The sequence below is a fragment of the Pezoporus occidentalis genome, unplaced genomic scaffold (assembly GCF_034315485.1).
Source record: "Pezoporus occidentalis ecotype Australia unplaced genomic scaffold, CSIRO_AGI_Poc_V1 ctg24, whole genome shotgun sequence".
NCBI lineage: Eukaryota > Metazoa > Chordata > Aves > Psittaciformes > Psittacidae > Pezoporus > Pezoporus occidentalis.
In genome coordinates this window covers 9382729-9406500 of record NW_026914285.1, presented here as the reverse complement: position 1 = coordinate 9406500, position 23772 = coordinate 9382729, and the positions used below count along the sequence as shown (strand labels likewise).

Here is a 23772-nt window from a genome sequence, read left to right as displayed (position 1 = left end):
CAGCTTGTGGGCAGAGGAGTGCTTTTTCCTATGTAAAGCGCAGCTTTGTAAGCACAGCTATGGCAATAGGAGCACCTGGCTAGGCTACTACTTCCGTAGCAGTGGAAATAGTAGCACTAAGCTAGTATTTCCATATTTGTAGCATTCTTTTAGCACATACAAGGCTTTAGTCTAAAAATAAATGCTGTGCTAGTGCACTCGAGATTTGCGCCGGACATTTAAAACGGAGCCGATTGAGCTTCTGGTTACAGAGAACTGCTGCTCCCGATACAGAACGTTGTTTTAAGTGAGGCAAATGACAGGAAAACCACCATCCATGAAAAATCACCTATTTTTTTCCCCAAATGGCTGGTGAGAGGAGGGTGGGGTGAGGCTGTGGTAGCCCACGACAGTGGAAAAATACTGTGCATGAACCACGCTTCGCTTACCATCATATGAAGTAAAACTGAAAGTAAGCTTGCTTCTGACTTTCAGGTTTGGAAGCAGAGCTCCTGCAGCACTTCCCCCCAGTCATCTGAGTTATTTAAATTGATGTTGGCTTTGTCTAGTTTTGTTACAAAATAACAGAACTCGTGTGGACAGTTCTGGTCTTCTTGGTCTTTCCTTTTTGCTATTCTTTATATGTGTGTTTGTGGAAGTTATTTCAGTGGTTAGACATCTTGCTTAAATGTGTGTTACTGAAATGTATTTATGAAGCATGTTGTTGACTGAGTACTACTCTTAAGAAGCAGAGAAGCTTTTCATAAACTCAATTGGTAAAGAGGATGTTTTCAGTGCGGTGAAAACAAGATCACAAATGCTAATGGAGCTAGTTCAAAAATAGTGTTTTTGCTCTCTAATGAGCAGATTATTTCATACTTCAGAATCTCTCACAGCAAATTTAAAATACTTAATTCACATTTTGAGGAAGCTCATTGTCTTGGTTTCCACTGGGATAGAATTAATTTTCTTCCTGGCAGTTCTTTTAGTACTGTGTACCAAAACATCACTGTGTTATCATTATTCTCAGATTAAATCCAGAACACAGCACTGTACCAGCTACTAGGAAGAAAATTAACTCTATCCCAGCTGAAACCAGGATACTCAGAAAACTGTTACTAGATAATACTCATAAACCAGATAATACTCATAAAACCAATAGCACCAGTCCATGTGTTTAGAGGAGTTCTGATTCAATTACCTGGATTATTGCTTTATAAATCATGTTTCAACTAATTTATGCTGTTCTTTGCTCCATTTCTGCTCATTTCTGAAACAGCTTCTCCTTGGTCCTTGCATAGTAAGCACATTTTTTTTTATGTCTGCAGTGTTATTCATGCAGACTGACTTCATAAGCTTGTCAGTTTGTGTTCAATGGGAGCTGGGAAGCCCTCTAGGGAACTGCAGCTTGGCTTGAAGTTTGTCATAAAGCTAATGTTGTTACTGAAATGTAGTTACCTTTTAAAAATATGTATCGAAATTTACCAGTTGCGTTTGACTCTGAGAATCTCTGCAGAAGATGCCTGCCACGCTGCACCTTGGTAGTGTGGTATAGAAAGGTTGGCTCTATAAAAGATAGAGGCAGCATCATGGTGAAGCTTTCTACATCATCTGTGATCACTGTGAAGCGAAAAAGGTTAACTAGCATGCTTTTTTTGGCTTCTAGGTAGCTAGCTAAATTACTTTGCTTTCTGAATAGGTATAACTGCCTCTGCACTGTTATCAGTGTCTTCTTTACAATTTATGACTTGCTGGTGTCTTATCTTAATCTGTAAAGTTTTTTGGGTTTTTTTTTTTGTTTGTTTGTTTGTTTGATCTTTAATAAAATTTTGTACCTAAGATAGCACGAAGCTTCAGTAGTTCAGTCCACTTTCCTGTGGAAGGTAGCAATGTTTACTCTCACAGCTTCTGTGCTCAGTAAAGCTGGTTGGATTGGCAAGCTATCCCCATAGACTTAATACTGTGCAGTTTCATTTTAGATGTGGAGTGATGTACATGTTTAGTGTGTTATAGGGAAATTCTCCTGTTTCCGCATAAAATTACTGAAGGCATGCAAAGCATGTGTTTCTAGTATAGTAGTAGCAAAATACCTGTTTCTGATGTTTGCCATTTTTAAAATATAGCAGAAAAATTCAATGGAATAGCTACATCTCATAAAAGTTGATATATGGGGACAGATTACATATTGAGAAGTTTTGAGGTTATTAAACCTGTTCTTTGGTCTACTGATTCCAGCTTTTGAGCTTTATTTGCTCCTTTGTGAGGACGGGATAGGAAACGTTTTTATAATTCAATGAAGGAGACGTTTGTCCAGTGGTCTGATAAGTGGATAGACTACCTTATGGATGAACTTATTTTGAATAAGTTATTTCGTTAAGCTTAGTTACATACTGAATTTGTAATTTTGGTGCAAATGCACGGGGACTTAATATATTAAAAAAAAAAAAGTACCCTCTCTTTTTATTTCAAATAATTTTCTTAGGATTTTTCAAGTCACTTTTTAAAGAATTTGTCCTGAGGTTGTACATGTCCACAAAATAGAAATATCTTTCTATAACTGGCTTTACAAAGGAAGTCCTTTGTAAATTAGGTCTAAAAATCAGACCTATGTAGTATATAGTTCTTGGGTCACTTTTGGCTCACAGATTGTTTAGTCTTTTGTCAGATGGCTATGGAAAAGATGTATATGGCTTAACAGTGGGACTGTATGTTTCCTGGAGGATTGTTACACAACTGGAATGAATGCCACCTGAACTATTGTCCAGTTAGAGGGGCTATAGTATCTGATCAGTCAGGTTGTGCTTTGTGACTGCTTTCTCACTGCCAAGCAGCAGACAGTGCCCTTCAGCCACCAGAAGTGAGGCAACAGGGCCTTGGCTTTGTGTATTTGGGGGATGAAGAGAGAAGGAAGGAAGCAAGAAGCAGGGTGAACTGCTGTGTGAATGAGAGAGGAGGATTGGGTTGAATGAGGGATGCTGCTGGTGACAAATGGCCTACAAAAGTCACAGCGCCGATAGTACAGTGGTCCTGTGGCCCACTCACTTTTGCGCTTTTTTAAAACTGATAGCTGGAGTCTCAATTAGCTTAAAAGCTGAGGTTGTCACTTTCAGTTTTACTTCTGATATGTTCCTGCTTAATGGTCAGACTTTTATCCCTATTTTTCCTCATGGGGAATGTGAAATGGTTCATGTAACACTGAAGGGTCAGATTTGAATTTAGGCTGGGATAAGTTAAAAATTAATTGTTAAATCAGATGCTTGCTATACAAACTTATTTTTCTTCCTTTTTTCATTTTTTTTTTTCAGTTCCTTGATGACTCAAACAGGTGGAGTCTACTTCTCATTTCTCCTTTTATTTGTTCTGACAAGTTACTTAAAGCAGGACATATAGCTTTTGTGACAGAAAGCATTTCAGCTCAGACAGATAACTTGCAGAAAGTACCTGGATCTTCAAAAGAGGTAAGTAGTTCTCTTTGTTTCTTGCATAGAAAGTAGTACAGATGGGCCATTTGGTTGGAATAAACATAAAACAATTGAAGGTAAAAAAAAATAAAAATCAATGGCAGATAAATTTTTTTTTGTATGTTTATAATGTTGTTGGAAATAAAAAGGTAATATTTCCATTAAAATTAATCACTTTTAATACTCTAGTTACATTTTATGCTTCAAACAAACCAATAGACATTCTACTGCAATTGTTTTAGTAGCATGCTTCTCTGGCTGTGGATGGGAACTGTAGAAGTCCATTGTGACTTTGCGTAAGGCATGTAGGGTTAGATACACTGAATATGAAGAAAAATGCTTGAAAGCTGTCATTTTAAGGCAGATCAGAAGTCCATTTATCTGAGTATCCTGTCTCTGACACTAGCTGAAATGCCTCAGTAAGAAGCAAGCATACGTTAGGATTCCTGAAGAGCCCTTCAAGTCTTCACCAAGTGATGGTGAAAAGTTGTGGGAGAAATAGAAGTCTGTCTTGGAACCTTTCTTTCACTGTGATTTATAAATACAAGTTAAAGTATTACACATTTGGATTATTTTGTCAGCCTGCAGGAGTAAGGCCAAAATCAAGCTTTCAGTCTTTTAGCTTTTCTGTAAAATGCAGTGGGGGAGTGGCAATACTTCTTGGTTGGAATTTACGAATGGTGTTTGCTTTTTAATGGATAATACTTATAAAATGGTTTTGAGGTGTCCAAATTTAAATTAAACTGGTATTGAAATCCTTGTGGAAGCATACTTATAAAACTTTCATGTCCTGGATACTCAAAAAATCTAAAAAGTGCCTTCTCCACTACTATTGAAAGTCTGAAGACGTGGATTTAGAAGATGATGTTCTAAAACTTGAATTACTGAATATATAATATCCCTAAACCAATTATGCGTAAGAATAGTATCCAAGCCCTATCAAAATGTGCTATGAAGTTGAGATAATGTCTCTCTCTGCCCTACATTTTACTGTTATTTTACTGCTTTTTTTCTCACATGAGGAATGCTTGCTGCCTAGGCATCTCAGCTTGGATGCAGGTCTCAAGGAGGAGAAGGGTTGTAACCCAAAGCAAAAGATAAAATTACCTTCCAGGGTGGAAAAATCTTCCAAGCAGTACAGGTTGGCCTAAATCCTTCCTAAGGCAGACAGTTGTGTGAGCTGTATGTTCTCCTTAATGAAGAGGGCAGAATGGACCCCATTGCCTACTAGAAAGAGGAGAAACGGAAAGACATGTATACTAGGGTATTTCTGGGTAGGCAGTAATAAAACATTTGGCCTGATCTCTAGGGTACCATAAAATCGACAGAGCCCACACATTAAACAGGCTATGCCACAAACTGGGATCACCACCTGGGGGCAGTCCATAAGGTGTCTTCCTAAATGGCCCCTGCCATCCCCTGGCATCTTTGCTTTCTGGCATCAGGTTTCAAGCTTCTTAGAGTTAAAGGAAATCTGTCACATACATAGGTGCTTGCTGCCTGTCTGTTTCCCTGGACAAGGAATATATACTTCCCAGCTCACTTGTGCTGGGAGATAATCCAGGAGTCCTCTGCTGGAGTGAACATCAAGAGCAGAGTGGTTGGTAAATAGACTTACCTAACTTGAGTGCAGGAACAGAAAGACAGATTGGGAATGGGCACAGTGCCTGCAATTAAATTTTTAGTACCTTCACCCACCACGGATGCCTCTCAGTTCTAGAATAGAGCATATTTTTGGAGCATGTTAGACTTTGACCTCTAGAGGAATGATGTCCAGGTGAAGTGGTACATCAGGCAAATTCATTATCTCTATGGAGTTCAGAGTGTGAGGATTGGAGGCACTGAAAGCTTGTTGAGAACTCTGGCACCTTTTATGCTGAAGTCTTCTGACTCTGCTTCCACTGGCCTCATTTTTCTTTGGAGCACACAGGAAGTAGCCACACTGGTTTGTAAATGTTCTTATTGCCTTTGATATAAGACTGTGGAATCCATCCAGGTGGGCCCTGCTGCTGGGAGACAAATTAGACAGGATATCTGCTATGCTCTGTATATTGTTTTATAATGCACCTGGGATGTGCTGGACCAACTCATAAGGGAGAGTTGTTTGTTTTTTTTTTTTCAGGGGGGATTTGTTTGTTTGTAGTTATTTTGTTGGTTTTTTTTTTTGTGTGTGTGTTTGGTTCTTTTACTTTTTTGTTGTTTTTTTTAATTGGAAGGTTTGGTTTTTGTTTGTTTTTTTTTTTTGAGAGGGGTTATTTTTGTTTTTGTAGCAGAGATGTCCACAAAAACATCTGTTTTGAAGCTCTAGTTTGTTCTTTTGAGGTTTTTTGTTTGGTGGACTTGTTAAAGCTTGTCGGTTTTGTTTGCATTTTCTTTAGCATATAAAATGTTTGTATTCTTATGTAGATATTAATAATTAATTTGATATATCAAATTCAAAAGTGATAGTCCAGGCAAGAGACCAAAACTATCATTTTATTTTGTTTGTTGTTCCTCTGTGCACACCTCACTTCTAGTGAGGCGCTCTGAATTCTGCTGTGTCTGGCTGTCAACATAGACAGGGGCTGTAAGGGTAGGTTGCTTCTGTGACCTATGAGGATTTTGAAACAGAAAGCCCTACAAAGAATGGCTTATCAGTGATCTGTGACTGGATTCAACTGTGGTGGATCCAGAAAACTGGAGTATAAATAATTTCTCATCTCTTGCTAGGAGCTGGCCTTTCATTCTGTATTCTGAGAAAATTTTGATCTAGTCATAGCAGGAAAGCTTGGCCTGTTTCAAAATATTCTGAGGATTTTTGTTCTGTTGTGAAGCAAATGGATCATTGCATGAGCAGGATTACAGGTCATATGTCTTGGCAAAAGTCTTACTTTGTGAGGTTCTTTTGTGTATTCACTTCGCTTGCACTAGACAGCAAAAACTACTTCTTGTAGCTTAATCCCAGTCGGCAGCTAAGTACTTTGCAGTCGCTCACTGGCTGCCACTCCTCCATGCTCCCCCTAGCAGGATGGGAGGAGAATTGAGCAAAAAGATAAAACTCATGGGTTGAGATAAGAACAGTTTAATAATTAAAATAAGATATAACAAGAATTGTAATGAAAAGAGACAGCAAAGAGAGAGGAATCTTACATGTCCAGTTATGCTTCTGATAATCAATGTGTACTTTTATTAAATCCTATAGTTTACTTTTGCTCTTTTTATCAGCATTTTTTTTTTTTTTAGAATTTGTGCTGAAAGCCATGTCTTGAAAATAAATACAAACAGAATTTTACTTACAGAATGGGGTAATGTTCCCCTGCCTTTTTCTGTGTTACTTGAAGCTTTTATAGCCTTGATCTTTAGGAAAGATGTGTTTGTACTGCCAATTTGCTATCAACTTGGTGTGAATGTTGCTTTGTTTACTTCTGTCAGGACTGAATCTTGTAGCAGGCATTGCTTTCTACATGATCCTTCCTCAGCAGGCTCTTTTGGTTGAATTCAGTCTCTTACATTGACCTTTGTAGTCATGAAGGGTGCACTTTTTCATGAAGGGAACTGTCAACTGCAAGCCTTTTCTACTTGAGATGTGTTGTCTTATGATGCTGTTAAATGCAGTAGTTGTTTTAAACACATCAGACATCACAAAAACAAGTCCTGAAAGTGATTCTACAAATTTAGTATTCTATAATCCTAGTAGCTACAGTTTTTTTTAAAGTACTTTCTTTACAATTACTTCCAGTCATTGGGTTTGCTAGTTGTACTGCTTTGTGTTGCTTATGTCCGTCTCTTGGTTCTGCCTACTGTTGTGCTGCTTTTCAATAGCAGAATCCTTTGGGAAGGAAGGGCAGTTTTTATTTGGAGTTCATCTTACAGGCTCATAATGCAGTTGGTATTTTGATATTTTTCTGTAACCTTTTCAAACTGAAAAACATGCATATGCTTTATTCTAGATTGTGAAATGGTCAGACTATTGCTCACCATTGGCCTGTATACCTGGTGAGCCTTACAAGTTAATTGCTGAAGCAAGCTTAGATAATTTCAGTAACCTTGGAATAGCATTCATGGAAGACAGGCTTCAAATGGATGATGGAATGGTGCCACACAAGATTGTTTGTAAGTATCTTCATGAATTGTTTTTAATAGTAGAACATATTTGTTTCATAGCTGTTTTAGGACTGTGCATATAGTCTTTGTACCATGCATTTATTTTGGCACAATGTTTGCTTCCTGTTGACATTCTGGGCTGTTGATTACTCTGTAGCACTACAGTGTTTTATACTGTCAAATATGGAGATTCTTGAAAAGTTAGACCACTTTTTGAGAGTTGGTCTCTTTACAGATCTCTACATCTTTAAAAATGCAACAACAGAAATAACAGAAAAATGGATCAAAACATTTTTTGAATAAATAAGCTACTGCCAGTAGTTTACTTCAGTATGATGAGATCTCTGTTTCATTTATCAGCAGTCTCGTTTTTCCTGCCTAATTGTGTCTTCTCAGTTGTCTTGATAAAACTTGGGTCACATAGAATAATAAAATAATGATTTTGGCTACAAAAGGAAACCACTCCCTGTCCCTAACCTCCCCCTAAATAAGGCATATCAATAATGTAGATCGTAGTGCTTTGGCAGAAGTCAGGGAATGCCAAAATCAAGAGCAGCTAGACAGTGTGCAAGAGGGTAGGAATATGCTCATAAAGGTATATGATGTGAAATTTTGTCTCTTGGTGCTTTTCTGCAAAAACATTCATGTAGGAGCAGGTAGAAGCTGAGTGTCCCAGTCATTTACTTTTCAGAATGCTTTCTGGCTCATTTTGCCTCAAGTACTGTGTGCATGCTAGAACTGCTTCAGTAGGATATAGGATATAGGCCGATTGCTATGAAATTCTCCTGGGCTGTGAAAAAAATTCTTGGTTCACATTTCTGCTCCAAACTAGGCAAAGGGAGTATACAAGGGAATACAAGTGTTGTTAAGTGAAGAAGATGATTATACTTGGATCTGGTGTTGTGTGCCAGTTGACTGTTTTGTTAATAAAATTTCTCACTGAATTTTTTTTGAGAAATCGGAAACAAAGCCATAGGAAATTTCTTCGGCCTTATGGGAATGGAGAGAGATTCAGTGAAATTTTGCAGACTTTGACTTGAAATGTTTTCATGGCTCAGCAGCTGAAAAAAATTACCCTATGAAAAGTATATTTTTTTTTTTCCTCTCCTGTTATTTAGTTTGCTCTGCAAGTTTCACACTGATAATAATCATATTTGCCCTTCTTTTCTCACTTGTATTTCCCAGAAGTTTTTTGTCTTTGCATTTCCATCCTTTTCTGGGGGGAGAAAGAGAAAGGTTTAACAGTTTTTCTTATTTGATAGTTTTCCCTCATATTCTCAGCTTCCAAGTCTTGCTGTGGTGGGTATGTCTCCTTTTCTGCAGACTGAAAGCTGTTCAGGTTTTGTTCATTCCCCTTAACTTGTTCAAGGCTTTTATCTGCAGCCTTCAGCAGTGCAAAAGTCATAGTTCAATGTCTTCATCTTACCCAATATCATAATTTTATTAGCTTATTTCAAAATAGTTTATTTCAAAATAATGGCAAGCAATTTTTGCACCCTGCCCTCCTTAAGCAGCCAGTATTTTTTTCCAAAGGTTCTTTCCTTGCTTCATTGTGTCATTTGTTGGGGACAGAGGGACAGGCAAAATAACAAGCTGGTAAATTTATGCATTTCTGGGAACTTCCTCACCCTCCCACACACTGATTATCATTCTGTTAAGAATACATCTTCATTGTGTTCAGTACTTGTCATGTTTTACTTTTGTGCAAATATGTTTGCATTCACAATAAATGTTACTTTGTTTAAATGTGCCATGTAAATATCGACTATTGTGCTCTCAGTCAGACTTCCCTGAAACAAAGAGTCATTAGAGTAAATGGCTTGTGTCATGAGTGCAAATTTATTATGTTCTTGGAGGAGAGGATTAGGATTTGGTGTGTCAAAAAAATTCTTGCTGTTATAGATGTTTTGTAGTGAAATTAAATCTAAATCCTGCCATGGTTTTGATAGTCATCATAGCTCTTTAAATATCATCTTGATAACCCATTTTTCTTACTGTTTAACTCTTTCAGCTGTCCATCTACAGGAAACTACTCTGAAGGAGTTGGTGGAGGTGGAACCGTCTGTAAAAGAGCAAAGTGTAAGCAGTACACAAATGGATGAAGTAACTCCTGCTGCTACTTTTGGGACTACTCTGAAATCAGGATTGGGAGTAGCAGAGACTGCAGGACAATGTGAGGAGGAGAAATCCAAGCTGGAGAAGGAAAGTGAGCCTGAAGATGAATCCAACAGTTTATCTGACAAAGAGACAGGTACCGGAGAACATCATCGCTTGCATCTTTCCACCTGTCATGAATGCATGCAACTTGAAAACACTACTATTGAATCAGTCAGATATGCCTCTGCAGAAGACATTCCAGAACTTTCTGATGATTGCAATAGCACACTCGAAGAGAATGATGGTTTTCTGGCAAAAGGAATTAAGAGAGTAAACCTTGCTGGAAAGCCCCCTAATATATTGATTTATCTTGGCTCTGAAACTGCAAAAGTGGAATTTGAGCAGGTAAAATCAATCCTTCAAGAATGCATTGATGCAGACAGCTACACCATCTACCAGCTGCATGAGGAACAAGTTCTGAAAGCTCCCTGGGTTGATAATTCACTGCTGTTGGTCATTGCCACAGATGAGCCTATTTCTGAAGAGAACCACAAACAATTTATGAAGTTTTTATCTAAAGGTGGAAAGGTTCTAGGATTTTCTTCATCTTTTACATTTGGTGGCATACAAATAAAGAGAAGAAACAACTTGAAGAAGGCTGTGCATGAATTAGTATTCTCTAAAATGGACAGCACTGAAATGAAGTTAAATCTCTTGGTCAGTGGTTGTATTTTTGAGGAAGTAATGGAGGAAGATACAAGCAAAGTGAAGATACTGAGTCGATTAAATAATGCTGATAAAGACACAGTTATTGTTCATCTATCTTACGGAGACAGTGGAGGAGAAGCTGTTCTTTCTCAGGTACTGTATACAGAAACATTAATTTGCTGAAAAAGTTCACTTTTTCCCATTGCATGCTCTTGGGGATGCCTGTCAAAGGGAGGTGTAGGTGGATATCTTAATGAATGAATAAGGACTCTGCAGAATGTCTTTCACTTGATCCTGAGGAAGCTTAAAGAATGTTAGAGAAATGTCACTGCTGTTTCACTTCCTCCTTTTCACCATGTAGCTATGCACATGTAGATCATGCAAGACCACAGCCGGTGGCAGAGAACAGATTTGCATAGTAAGCAAGCATCTTCAAGAGCAGAGCTACCTTTTGCTGCCTGCTAGAGGCTGTGCAGTGATACAGCTTTCATTTTGCAGTAGATGAGGAATACAATGGAGACACACTTGAACAAACTTTATGGAAGATTCTAGGACCCTTTTTTACCAATATTTTAGTTACAGGAGAATTTTCTCAGGAGCCCATAGCGCTCAAATTTAACTGCTCATGTATCGGGTAGCATACACTCTTCCAGCAATTATGTAACATAGAAATACTCATCGGGTTTCTTAGAAGTGTTTTTGTCTGTTTATCAGATTAAATCTGCTAGCTTTTTGGAAACTCTGTTATACATAGTAGCATGTTTATAGCTTTATGTAGGAAGTTGTGCCACCCATGTGCTGTGCGCTTGTACTAGAAAATTGATTAGCTACTGTTGCTATCCGTTTCTGCAAGTTCCCTGGTGAAACCTGCTTTGCTCTACCGTTTAAATTGACCCTTCTGCTGCAGTAAAACTCAATACTGCAGAGGTTTTCCGCAGAAAAAGGGCATTACAGTATAGCTTCAAAAATCAGATTAACAGGATTAGTGTGTCATTTTATAATTTTAAATAACTTCCAGTCTGGATTTGAAACGCCTTATTGTTTTCTCTTCAGGGGACAGTGACATCAGCCATTAAATATTCTGTCACAGTCTTGTTGTTTCCCTTTTTTTTTCTGTTCTTCCCTGCCCCCCATTTTGGCATATTTCCTGAATTTCAATAAAATAGATCAAATATGAAGAACATGATTAAAATGTGCAAAATTTGAGAAATTAGAAGATAATAGCTTTCAATTTTCACTAAATTAATATGCATATAGTAGGGTACAAAGGCTTCTAAATATCATAGAACGGTTGGGGCTGGAAGGGACCACTGCAGATCATCTAGTCCAATCTCCCTGCTCAAGCAGTGTCACCCAGAGCACATTACTCAGGATTGTGTCCACATGGCTCTTGAATATCTCCAGGGAAGGAGACTCCACAACCTCTTTGTGTAACCTATTCCAGTGCTCAGTCACCCTCATAACAAAGAAGTTCTTCCTCATGTTCAGGTAGAACGTCCTGCGTTTTAGTTTATGCCCACTGCCTCTTGTCCTAGTGCTTGGCACTACTAAGAGCCCCATCCTCTTGACCTTCCTTTCAGTTGTTTATACACATTGATCAGATTCACCCTTCACCTTCTCTAAGCTGAACAGGCCCAACTCTATCAGCCTTTCTACTAGTAACTGGATAGTTCAGCAACCACAGTCAGAACAAAGCTGCTTTTGAAAATGTTATACTTAGCTCTAAACTAAAATGTGTAATACCAAATACTAATAGCATTTTTTTTTCTTTATTCCCTCTGCACATGTCCTGCCAGGCACACTTGGAACTGGATATCAATTCTATGGATGTCCAAACTGACTTTAATTTGCTTAAGATAAGCAATACCAAGAGATACGAAGTTCTCAAAGAGATCCTGACATCACTTGGCCTGAATTGTGAATTAAGTAAAATACCTATGTTAACACCTATTTACCTTCTCTCTTCTGATGAGGTAAGGCTTCTGCTTACATTTCAGTTATTTGAGATTTATGCTACAAGACAAATTCAGTGTTCATTTAAAAACACCTAGTTTCTTATGTAGTATTTTTGTTTGGAGATGTTTACTTATGTACTACAGGTAAGCATAAAGTTCAATTTCTACTCTGTCAGTATTTTGTTATCTGCCAGCAGTAGTTTTGAATTTAAACGTGGGAATATTGGGCAGTTAATTTATCAGGTATATTTGATGTATTTCTGTTAAGAGCTTTTATGCTTATTTGCATGCTTCTCCAATATCAAAGCACAAGGCTGTGGTAAGCTACAGAAAGAACTTATTTAAAAGACAGGATTTGGTTTTCTTTTAAAATGAGGTAGAAAGTTCTGTATAGGCTGGTAGCAAAAGGTCAAGCTGAAATTATGGAGAATGGTGTGGCAGACCAAAGGTGAAAGAGCTGAATGAGTAGGGAAGAGTGTGTGTGATTACAAAATGAACAGCTTTATTCCTGTGGCTGTTGTAATGTTTCCTGGAAATAGAATAGGTTCTTGTAGTTCAAATAGTCAGCTGTCTATTCTGAACTTCTCAGTTTGAGACATTCTAATGAAGAATTGTGAAGAACATATAAAGCAGTAATTTTAACTTGTTTGTTTGTTTGTTTTTAACATGACTTCAAATACATGAGGACTATATTATATTGATCTGAAGGGGTGAAAGCAGTAGGTTATTGAAAACCTATGCGGGTTACTCAGGCTCCTTGATGTTGTTTCCAGCCCATTTAGCCCTGTCAATAGTTGCAGTTACTGCACTTGCCTGATTTCTGCTCCTTTTCTGTACCACTCTTACATTAGCACAGAAATGCTAATGTCTGTCTTTAGGGGAATTCAGCTATAGAAGCTCCTCCTTGGGTGCCTGTTTCCAGCAGTATCAAATATCACATCCTTTTTTGGCTACAGGATCAATCAATGAACCAAGTGACATATTACAGCTGAAATGCTTTCTAAATAAATTATGATCTTTCAGATTTAGATCATACTTTTCAAAACCCTGTTCATTAATCTGAAAGGTGGTATGATAAGCATTGCACGATTTATAGATTGGGAATATGTGATATTTTTTTAAGTTTGTAAGAGACAAATTATGTTTTGAGTGATTAATCGGTGAATGTTGTTTTGGGGTCCTTTATGGATGTGCAAGGACAGAAACAATGCAAAGATTTCCTCACTGTGGAGAGGAGGAGGATGTGTGGAAAAAGTTGCCCAAAGAAGCTGTGGCTGCCCCATCCCCAGAAGTGGTCAAGGCTGGGGTGGATGGGGCCTTCAGCAACCTGCTCTAGTGGAAGGTGTCCCTGCCCATTGCAGGGGTTTGGAACTGGAAGATCTCTGAGGTCCCTTCCAACTCAACCCATACTCTGACTCTGTGATATGTGACTTCATTGTATAGCAGGCAAGTCAGTTGCAGATCCAAACTGACTAAAATACTATTAATAGATGTATCTGTAAATTTAAATCTGTATTGGTTTTCTATGTCTCTGAAGATACTGCTAATACTTTTTGCTGGTACATTAATGCCTTTGTCTAACAACTCAGGTTGGATGTAACAATAATAATTAGGCAAAATGCAGAGAGCTTTTTTTTGCTTGTTTTTGTTTTGTTTGTTTTTTGTTATTCTGCTTGAATGATTGCCCTTTCTTGTTTGCCAGACTCTGTCAGATCCATCTCCACTTTACAATGGTGAAAATACTGTTGGAAGTGCTCCTATCCAGCCTTCTGCTTGAAGCAGGGCTGTTGCTAACACTACATCAGTTCAGCCATGCCCTTTGGTTGAAACTTGAAAACTTCCAAGCATGCATGGTACAACCTGTCTGTGCAACCTGTTCCAGTGCTGCTGTTCCATTCTATTGATTTTTTTTTTTTTTTATACTTTTTCCCTGATGTCCAGCCTGAACCTCTCAAGCTGCAGTCTATGGCTGTTATTTTATTATATTGTCTGGCACTATAAAGTAGTATTTAGCTCTTTCATTCTTTTAACTCTCTTAAGTAGTTAGATTGTTAGTAAATCACTGCTTAGCCTCCTCTTTGCCCGACTGAATGAACCCAGCTTTCTTATCCTCCTTTTACAGATACGTTGTGTACTTCTAACCCCTTTGTGGGTCCTAATTAGCAGTTCTTTGCATAAGCTGAAGTCTGCTTTCCCAAGACCTAATTGTTGATTCGCTTTCAGCCTTCCTCCAGATTTTTTATTCTTGTAGTTGCTACAGCTAATGCTGCTGTCTGTGACCAAATATGAAACAAGTTCTTCCCTGTCTGTGAGCAGTATGTTTGTAAGAATTGGTTATCTAATTGTGTGACAGATGTGAAAACAAAACCCTTTTTGCCTAATAGTAAATGTGCTCTATACAGAAGACTTGTAATTTATTTAGCTCTTCCCCTTTTGTTCTCCACCTTCACTCTTTTGCCCTGATTGTTTCTTTCCTATGCACTTGCAATTTGCATGAACAAAGTTAGCTAATTTCTGTCAAAACGCGCCATCTAGTGGCATATCACAGGGTTGCAGGCCATCTGGTAAAGATATTTCTCCAATGTATACTGTATCGTTAAGGTTTATACCTGTTTTTTCCACAGTTTTTTTTTTTTAGTGGTAATTTTTCTGTGTTGGTGTGTGTAGTTCATTTTTTTTCAATGCCTTTCACTTTAGCCACAACATGCTTCCAGAAGAATATTGTGTGAAAGGAAGATGCAATGTGTGTGTAAACCCTTCCATTAATAATAAGGAGGTAGCATAATAAAATAAAAAATTATGTAATAATTTAGCTATCTAAAAAGTTACTTATTTTTCTTCTTATGTCATGTTCTATATAGGTCATCTTGCTTTCCTAGAGAGCAACAATGTACAGAAATGTACCTGACAGGTGAATAATTTGAAGGAAATACTTTGTTTAATGTCAGAGTGAGTCAAGTAGTGCTGGAAATGGAGGAAGCTGTTTTGCAAACTGTAGTACTTTTGGACTTCCTTATTTATAACTACATGGAAAGCTTGCCCTGTACAAGTCACTGGGGGTGTATTGAATAGTATATTCCTTCTCTCAGATTATCCAAGCAATGCTCATTGACTTGAGCAAAAATTACTTTTTTTTTTTTTAACTTTTGGATTATTTTCTTATGCTTTCCTGTTATAAGTAATTAATAATGATTGAGCAAGCTTGATGTGTTGTTTGCAGCTTCAAAAATGGAAGAATGGCACATGTTCTTGTTTCTTGAAGTTGGCAGTTCAGTAATGATTCCTCATGCCCAAACTGGAGGTTGCATCTGTGCTGTTACATTTAAAACCAAAATGCTGGTAGACCTCACCTGGTCAGATTTTTCTAGTTAATTTAGAAACTACAAGCTCCTTTTGCTTATGTGGAAGAAATAATAATTTATTTTGCTCTGCATTTTCTACTCCATTAAGAAAAAATACAAATTTTTTTTTTTCCCTCATTTTAAAATTCTTTAAAAAGTTAATTTATTGGTTTTTTTTTCTTTTCTTTCTGTAAACTTCGATTTACAATAGAGCTGTGCCCTGTTCTGTGTGATTTGTTTGGTTTCTCTTTGCCACCCTCTTTCCTGCTTTGTCACTTCAGAACTTTTATCAGACCTATTTTCTACTATATTGTGGACATGAAATAAAACTTCAACTTTATTATGTGAATAAGTAGCTTCTCTTGTCCTTTCCTCTGCTGACAATTTCTGAACAATGTGTCTTTTTTGCATCATTGTTGTGATGTTTTTAATAATCACATGGAATCTATTACACTGGTCAGTGTAAATTTGATTATTAAGACTTTCAGATCTTCCTATCTGCTCTCTGGGTCTTGGATAGTGCCTTTTGCAATGCAATTTTGAGCTGCTTCTAAGGGGTGGATTTGATTTTTTTTTTTTTAATTTTTTTTTCCCCTCCTTAGGATTCACACTTTGAAGGTTTAGTTTCCAGTTTATATGGCTATCGTGTATCTTAAAATCACAATCTTACTACATGGATTAAAAAGAAGACCATAAAATATGAGCAGAACTGCCATTATTATGGCTTCAAATTCAAATAAAAGCTCTAGTATCTGAATAATGGATGATAATGACCATCTGTTAAGAGGTCCAGATCTTACCATGTAGAACTGTACTAGTCAGACCTCAGCTAATACTCGCTGCTGTTGGTGTTGAATGATCTCTATCACAGTGTGCACATTTTATTCCTAATCATATTTCTTATAAATAAAGCATAAGGTAGGGAGTCTGGAAAGTAACAGCACTTGTGGCAATTCTTTCACCACAAGACTTTTTGCGCTAAGACTTGCAAGAATGTTTTGCTCCAGATACACACATAGGGATATTTTCAAGTTCGGTTAACTGGGAAGAATACATATTATATCGATACAGTGCTGCAACAACAATGAAGGCAGTGTTTGAACTAAGAGCAATATAGCATGAAAGGCATCTTACTTGTTAATAGTTAGAGCTGCACAACTTGTTGGTTTTAAATGTAATTTTAGAGAAGTATTGGTATTAAAACACAGCATCTTTTATTTTTCTTTTCCCTTGATCTGATGTAAAGCAGTAAAGCAAATTGTAGGCTTTTACACTGCTGTAAAAAGAAAATTCTGTGTCAGTGTGGTACAGGGTGAATTCAAAGTGTTGAAACAAATGGTGATCACTGTAATCCTGTTGTCTGGCACCCATATGTTCAGTGGCAGCTTCAAGCATAGAGATCTGATTTTTTCTGCAGCTTTGCCTTTAAATGCTCAAATATTTACTCTTTTACATTGCCATCTTAAAGGATAATTTTTCAGACATAAATGCTAGGATTGTATTTTATTGCTGTAAGTTTCTGCATATCTTCTAGACTTCCAAACAAGAATTTGCTCCTTGAAGAGTGAGAGATATTTGTCAGAATAGTGAGTATTTCCATTAGGAAGTGTATTATGCCCACATGTTTACCGATCTGAAGTCTCTTAAACTTGAGTACTAACTCCTCAAGCTGTATTAGGCTGAGTCACTTTTATCAGCACCTTCCAAATGGGTGGTGGCCAAATGATGAAATGTAGTCAGACTTTATTACTTTGGCTCAGCTAGTAACCATCTTTTAAACAGTACATTCTTCCAGAATAATAAATGGTTAATACTAGCATATTGGCTGAAGTTTGAAGTTGGGGGTTTTGACTCTTGTTTGTTGGGGGCAGAAAGAATAATTAAAAAGTGCAACTGAATGTACCTTTTGAATTTCAAACTTTCCTTTAAAGGACACTTTGGGATACAGAATACTGTGCTCACAAGAATGGTGCAGTGTGATGTCAGGTTTGTGTATTTGAATAACTTAGTACCGTACAGCACAATCAGATCTCAGTTGGACCAAATTTACATTTCTTGAGCTACAGTTTTGACTCTATGATGGCATCGGCTGTTTTAAATTCCAAGTCTATTACGTCAGCAAAGCGGGTATGAAGTTACTTCATACTGACTGAATCTTTCTTTGAGGATGGGAAATTTGAACTCTCAGATAACACTATAATGAACCTAGATTTCAGGGTACATTTAGAGACAATTGTTGCTGAAGTATTTCCATGCATATTAATGTGTATTGTAGAACTTGAGATTCAACTATGAAACTTCAGAGTTGTCTTTAAATTTCCAGTGCTAGAATCATCTGTAGTTATATTGAACCCCCAAAGCCCTATTTTTATTGCTAGACAAGTTTTCATGCTTAAAAATGAACCAGAAAACCATATTTACAAAAAAAGGAGGCTTGCTTATTTTCTCCTGTCATCCTCAAAGCATAAGAATTTAAGCATCGTCCCTGCCTTTTGAGCCAGTAGGACAAAAAGCAGGAGTCCTTTGGAAGTGTTTATCCTAGAAAGGAAAATTGCTCTTTGCTCTAGCAAAAGCAGTAGCCTAAGTTACTGCTGAGAAAAAAGTAACCCAAGAGCTGAGAAAAAAAGTTGAATGAATAGCACAGTCTGAAAGGATTCTGTGATCACTGGTAACTGCTGTCTGAATTTTTAACTTTTTTTAACGTCGTATGTATTATTTCCAATGAACAGTGCATTGTTCCCAGAAATCTTTGTCTGTGCTTGAAAACTTTGAAAGTTTGTCTCTTGGCTAGGAATAAAAATGCCTTTTATGGCAAGTTGCTTCAGGAAAATAAAAAAGGTAGATACAGCAATGTAAATGCATCTGTACCAGTAAAAATGTGTATTCGCAGGAACAGCTTATTCTTTTTGGGAAACAGATTTAAGGTACGCTGTGTGTGGAATTCTTTTTGCTGTTCAAAGCTGTGTTTCTGCTGGACTGGTTAGGCAATGAAGTGCATTTGGCAAAACATTTACCTTCTTCCAGGTAGCATGCTTTTTCTCTTAAGTGGCTTCCTGAAGAATTTAAAACATAACCCAAGGACTGATAACAAAGTACTATTAATTAAAAATATTTATAATTTAAATCCATATGTTTAGGGTTTTTTCATCATAAATTCAAAGTTATTTGTTGGCTTGCAAAGCTTTGGGTTGCATGTGTGTGCAGTGAGGGCAAGTGTGCTTTTGTTCGGTTTGTATTGTTCCACCTCCCCTCCTCAAATTAACTTTTGTTTCTTTGTAACAAAACTTGCAAACCACGCAGATTGTAAACCAAAGCTATTTCAGTGTTTTTCTCATTAATTGAAAAGCTCTTTGTATCAATCAGTGTCTGGATTCTAATAGTAGCCCCTACTGCTTGCTGGTGTTGAAGTGTGTGGTTCTGAAAGGAATGGCTCTTTGAGACAGGATGGTTTGTTTTTTTGGTTTGTGTTTTTTTTCCTTTATTTTGTTTTCCACTCCATCAGCACTCAAGATAATGCAGAGGCCTTCTCCTGCTTTAGCAGTTCAGAGCTCTCTTGGTCAGAGGAAAGCAGAAAGGGTGGCATTAGCTCTCAGAAGAATGGCTGACTGAAGTGTGAGTGCCTACAGGTTCCTAGTTTGTGCCCACTTCCGGAGGTAAGAAGTTTGCCAACAAAATTCTCTGCAGTTTCAGCATGGAAAAAGGCCAGTCTTTGAAGTGCTTAAGCTGCCCAGGGACTTCTTGGACACCAGCTCTGTCATAGTGCTGAGCATAAAAAGAGAACTCAATGGCATGGCAGAATAAATTGTAGAGATGATGTATTTTTACCTCTCACTTGTGAATGGCTAAATAAATTATTATGGTCGGTTACTCTGGCTTACTAAGCGCAGGGTAATTTCTTGATCTGTGCTATTTTAGTAGAGCAAACTAAAACTGAGGGGAAGGATACTTCTCTGTTTTCTGTCCTTACCCTCTCTAGCATACAGAGGGAGGATGAACTACTTGAAGGTATGTGCAGTGTGAGGATGGATAGAAATGGAAAGAGAAGGAAATCTGCAGATGGGAACCAAGATACTGGTTCTTGTATCTTAGTGATGTTTCCTCTTGTACTTTAGTGAACAGTTTTATAACACTCATCATACAGTCATGTAGTAGATGGAGGTGGAATAAGACATGATATATTTTACTGCCTCTTTCTTCTTTCCCCACAGTCTTCTCTTATTCTGCTACCTTTATTAGTGCAGTTTCCTAATAGATCTATCATTTCTACAGTAAAATTTTTAAACTTTTGTGTTCAAGCTACTTGATGGAGGTAAAAGCTTAAAAGTTGAGTTTCTAGCAAATTGTATAGCGTACAGTCCAGGGCAGGATGCTTTTCGAAGCTAGTTATATGCCAAGGCAGCCTGTCAGTCTTGCCTGGCAATGAAGACTGACAGGCTTTGTTGTCATAGTTTTTACTAGAGTGGAACTGCCAGTCTGCCTAAACACCGCTCTGACAGAAACACCCACCTTCTTCTGCTCCCCTCCAACTGGTAGGTGGTGAAGAGGCAGGAACTTTTTAGGGCCTTCTCGTAACACCTCATCATCCCTGTATAAGGGAGTAACACAGAGGAGGGCAACTATATCTGAATTTTCGGGTTTCTGCTATTGACTGAAGCCTTACTGGTCTCACTGCCTACAGAAAGGAGCAGCCCACCCTCTCCAGAGGTTGAAAAGTGGTGTGGGTTTTTTTTGTTTTTTTTTTCTTCAGGTACAAACAGCTTGCTTGGATCAGGGAGAACCATTACATTGATATCTTGCCTTGAAAAATTGTTTTGTTTTTAAAAAAACATTTTTCCTATGCTGCTGAGAAGTGTTTTAGCTGGTCCTGTTGAGAAAGGCTCAGGGAGAGAGAGAGAAGAGGAGGTGTGAGAGATATCAGAAACAGTAATATTGACTGTACGTAGAAGGCATGGAGGAAAAGACAATGAGGACTATTGAAGATAAACTATGAAGCACAGTTAAAGGAAACCAGGCTTATAGTTAACTATAGGAGACCAATCTTACAGTGCAAAATTACTAAGACAGTATAAAAGGTTTGTTACTAACTTTGAAACAAAATTAAATTGTTCACTAGAGATTGTTTTTCCTGGGTGCTAACTCTGTGGTCCAGGCTCAGGATCTGTCTGACAGTTGAGTTTTGTTCATGCTGGCTTCTGCATGAATTAGAAGGCCAAATTATCTCTTCATTTGTTCACTCATAAAAGTTTCTTCAGACTTCTCCCTGGAGCTGTTTATTGAAAAAGGCTGGCATGCTGCAGGTTTCACTGCACTCACCAGTAAGATGAGACTCCAGTATTGATCAGGGTCCCTCCACAGCTGACCTGTATTAGCATTGGCATTATATTAAAATCACCGCAGATCTCTGTTGCACTCAGAAGCTGTATGCTGTTGCCGCTTTTTTTACAGCTCCTTTAGTGAGAGGAAGGTGTCTTAGCACTAGGGGTCACTTATGAGCTGGGTGTAGAGAACACACAGTTAAAGCAAAAGAAAAGGAAAGGGTGGAAAAAAATTTATGCATGCTATGTTGTATATAGATAGATTTGCATTAAAATATCTTTGCATGTTTGCAGTGACTGTCCTGTATAGTATTTCCTCAATTTTAAAACGACAGTTTAAATTGCAGAGGAATCAATGGTATGTAGTATCAAAAGATATTAAAATATTTTCAGTTAAGAAATCTTGATGGGAGATGAAGGCGACTCCAAATGCCTTTTGCTTTTCTGTTGTTTATCTTCAGGGGATATTTACCAAATATCTGTGGGAGGGGGAAAGAGAAATCTGGCAAACATTCCCTTTCTTTTATATTTCTCTAGTTAAAAATGTGTTTTCCTTCTTGCATGATAGCAGCAAGCATGCTGCTGAACAACCTGTTAAACCATGAATCACATCTGTAGGCATGTAATAATGAATAGCATACTTGTATTAAGATTTATAAACAACATTTTGGCTAGGTATTGATTTGATAAATGTTTTTGACAATCATTTGGAAAATGCAAGAAGCTTGGAGGAATGAAAAAATATATCTTGTTTATAGCAGTCTCAGTAAAAAGGGTCTTTATGCTGCTGTGAGAACTAGAAGTTAGTGCCTTTTATACTGAGTAGCATTTAATATTATTGTAGATTTAACTCTGATACGAAATTATTATGTGCTGGCATCTGACCAAAGTGCCACTCATTGAAGTGTATTCTATCATGTTTCAAGGCTTGCTTCAAGTCAGTTTTCATGACACTTCATAATCACTTTCTTCAATGGGCATGTTCTTTCTGTACTTTAGAGAACAGAAAATTTTATTATCCTTTCAGAATGGCTCATGTAATATATATTTAAAACATTTGTGAGCTTGATTCATGTCTTATGCTAAGTTCTCACTCCTGTAATGATAGAGAATAGCCTTAGAGTTGAGTACACTTTCTTGAGTGTAGGTCACTCAGCAGAAAGCATTTCCAGTGTGTGAGGCTGAGTTTTCTTAGTTTCAGTTTGTCTTGGGAGTTTGTAATAGGAATGTAAACAAGAAAAGTAAAATCCACAGTGACAGACTAATCCAAATTCATGTTGGCTCTGTGTCTAACACAGGCACACATTCTATCTTAATCTGAAGGCTGTAATTAAAGTGACTGGTCTTGGATTTTGTTTCAGCACTCAAAAGTTGTAAACGATAAACCTTTTTAGAGTCAGGGTTCAGGGTACTGCCTTTGAGCAGATGGGTGATTTTAGATAGCAAGAATCCATAACTTGTGACAAACGCTCTGGAGATCCGTGGCAATTTGGCATTAATTCATTTAGTGTGACCTCACTGGTAAAGATCTGACAAAAGTGGAGTATTTCCAAACATAAAAAACTTGAGATTTTCTGACTGTCGGTGGGGCCTGTAGCTAATTTATGTAAGTGAGACTGGGGAAATGAGAACAGGCTTGGCATCAGCTGGAGTCCTGTGAGATGCTATCATGTTACCATTGCTCAGAAATGACGATACATTTCCACAATGAGAGGCGGTTACAATGGTTATCTAACAATTTAATTAGTGCTTCTTTTGCATCTTTTAAGCAAATTATGGCTAGATGATATAAGATTATATATTATAATCAGAGGGAGAAATCAAATAAAAATATATAACCAAGAGGAAATAGAACTGTCTTTTTATATTTCTCTTCAAAAAAGATAGAACTGCAAACTTCAGCTGATTTTGAAACAGTGCATTTACCACATTGACGTCTTGTGGATATATTTCTTTGACTCTTAACATTCTTCAACAATTCATTTGCACAATAATGTCATCAGAGGAAAAAAAAAAGACTGCAAAAAAAATTATCAGGTATGACTTGTATCAGCAGTTTATAGGGAAGGGACTGAGAGAATTCTGTTGTATTTATCATTTGACCGTTCATTATAAGAAATGATCTGGGGTTTCTGATATGTTGAGGAAATCCTGAAATTCCAGGTGCAGTGGGAACGGCATTTGGCATGTGACTATCTGGCCAACATTATGCAGTTCTTGTAATGAAAAGCTGATTAAAGAACAGCTGTTAGCTTAAATCAGAAAGTTGCTGTAGTTTTACTACAACTCTTATAGGAAAGGTTTTTTGGTTTTGTTTTATTTTGGGTTGTAGTTGGTCTTCGCAAGTGGAATGTGTTTCAGTTCAGTAAATCACTGTACTTGGTTACTTGGCAATTGTAGTGGTGACATTAATTACAAAGGATTTACATGAATATTGAAGCAAGGTTTTCTCAGAAGAAAAAAAACCTCAACAACCCAAACCAGAATAAATCTTCTGTCTGTTTTCATGGTACGTGTGTTCCTCTTCTGCCAGTAAAAGTACCTCTGTAAAAGTGCTGTGTAGCTGGGTCCATCAGGGTAATCTATATTCTTACAGTGAAATTATACAGAGTGCTTCACAAGTTTACATGATTTAATTTTAAGAATTTCAGCTGGTCCCCGTTTTATTGGTGCCAGCATTTCCTTGTGCAAACACTAGAGGATCTACAGCAGTGCTGAAGTTCTGTACTTAAGTATGGCACTGCATCTATGTGTAATTATATATACAGACTTGTATAAGTCTGTGTGTATCTGTATATGTGTATTAATATGTGTATTTTAAAAAAGTGTGTAT

General features: G+C 37.4%; 1 protein-coding gene across 3 annotated transcripts in view; it reads left to right on the top strand.

The window, feature by feature from the left end:
- HLCS (holocarboxylase synthetase) overlaps positions 1–23772 on the top strand; it is a 118429-nt gene that overhangs the window by 659 nt on the left and 93998 nt on the right. Inside the window, exons 2-5 of one of the 3 annotated variants that reach the window (XM_062622305.1) lie at positions 3285–3437; positions 7370–7532; positions 9535–10481; positions 12125–12301. In XM_062622305.1, coding sequence (XP_062478289.1) covers positions 3285–3437; positions 7370–7532; positions 9535–10481; positions 12125–12301 — 1440 coding nt within the window. The other 2 variants (XM_062622306.1, XM_062622307.1) reach the window with 2 other exon arrangements.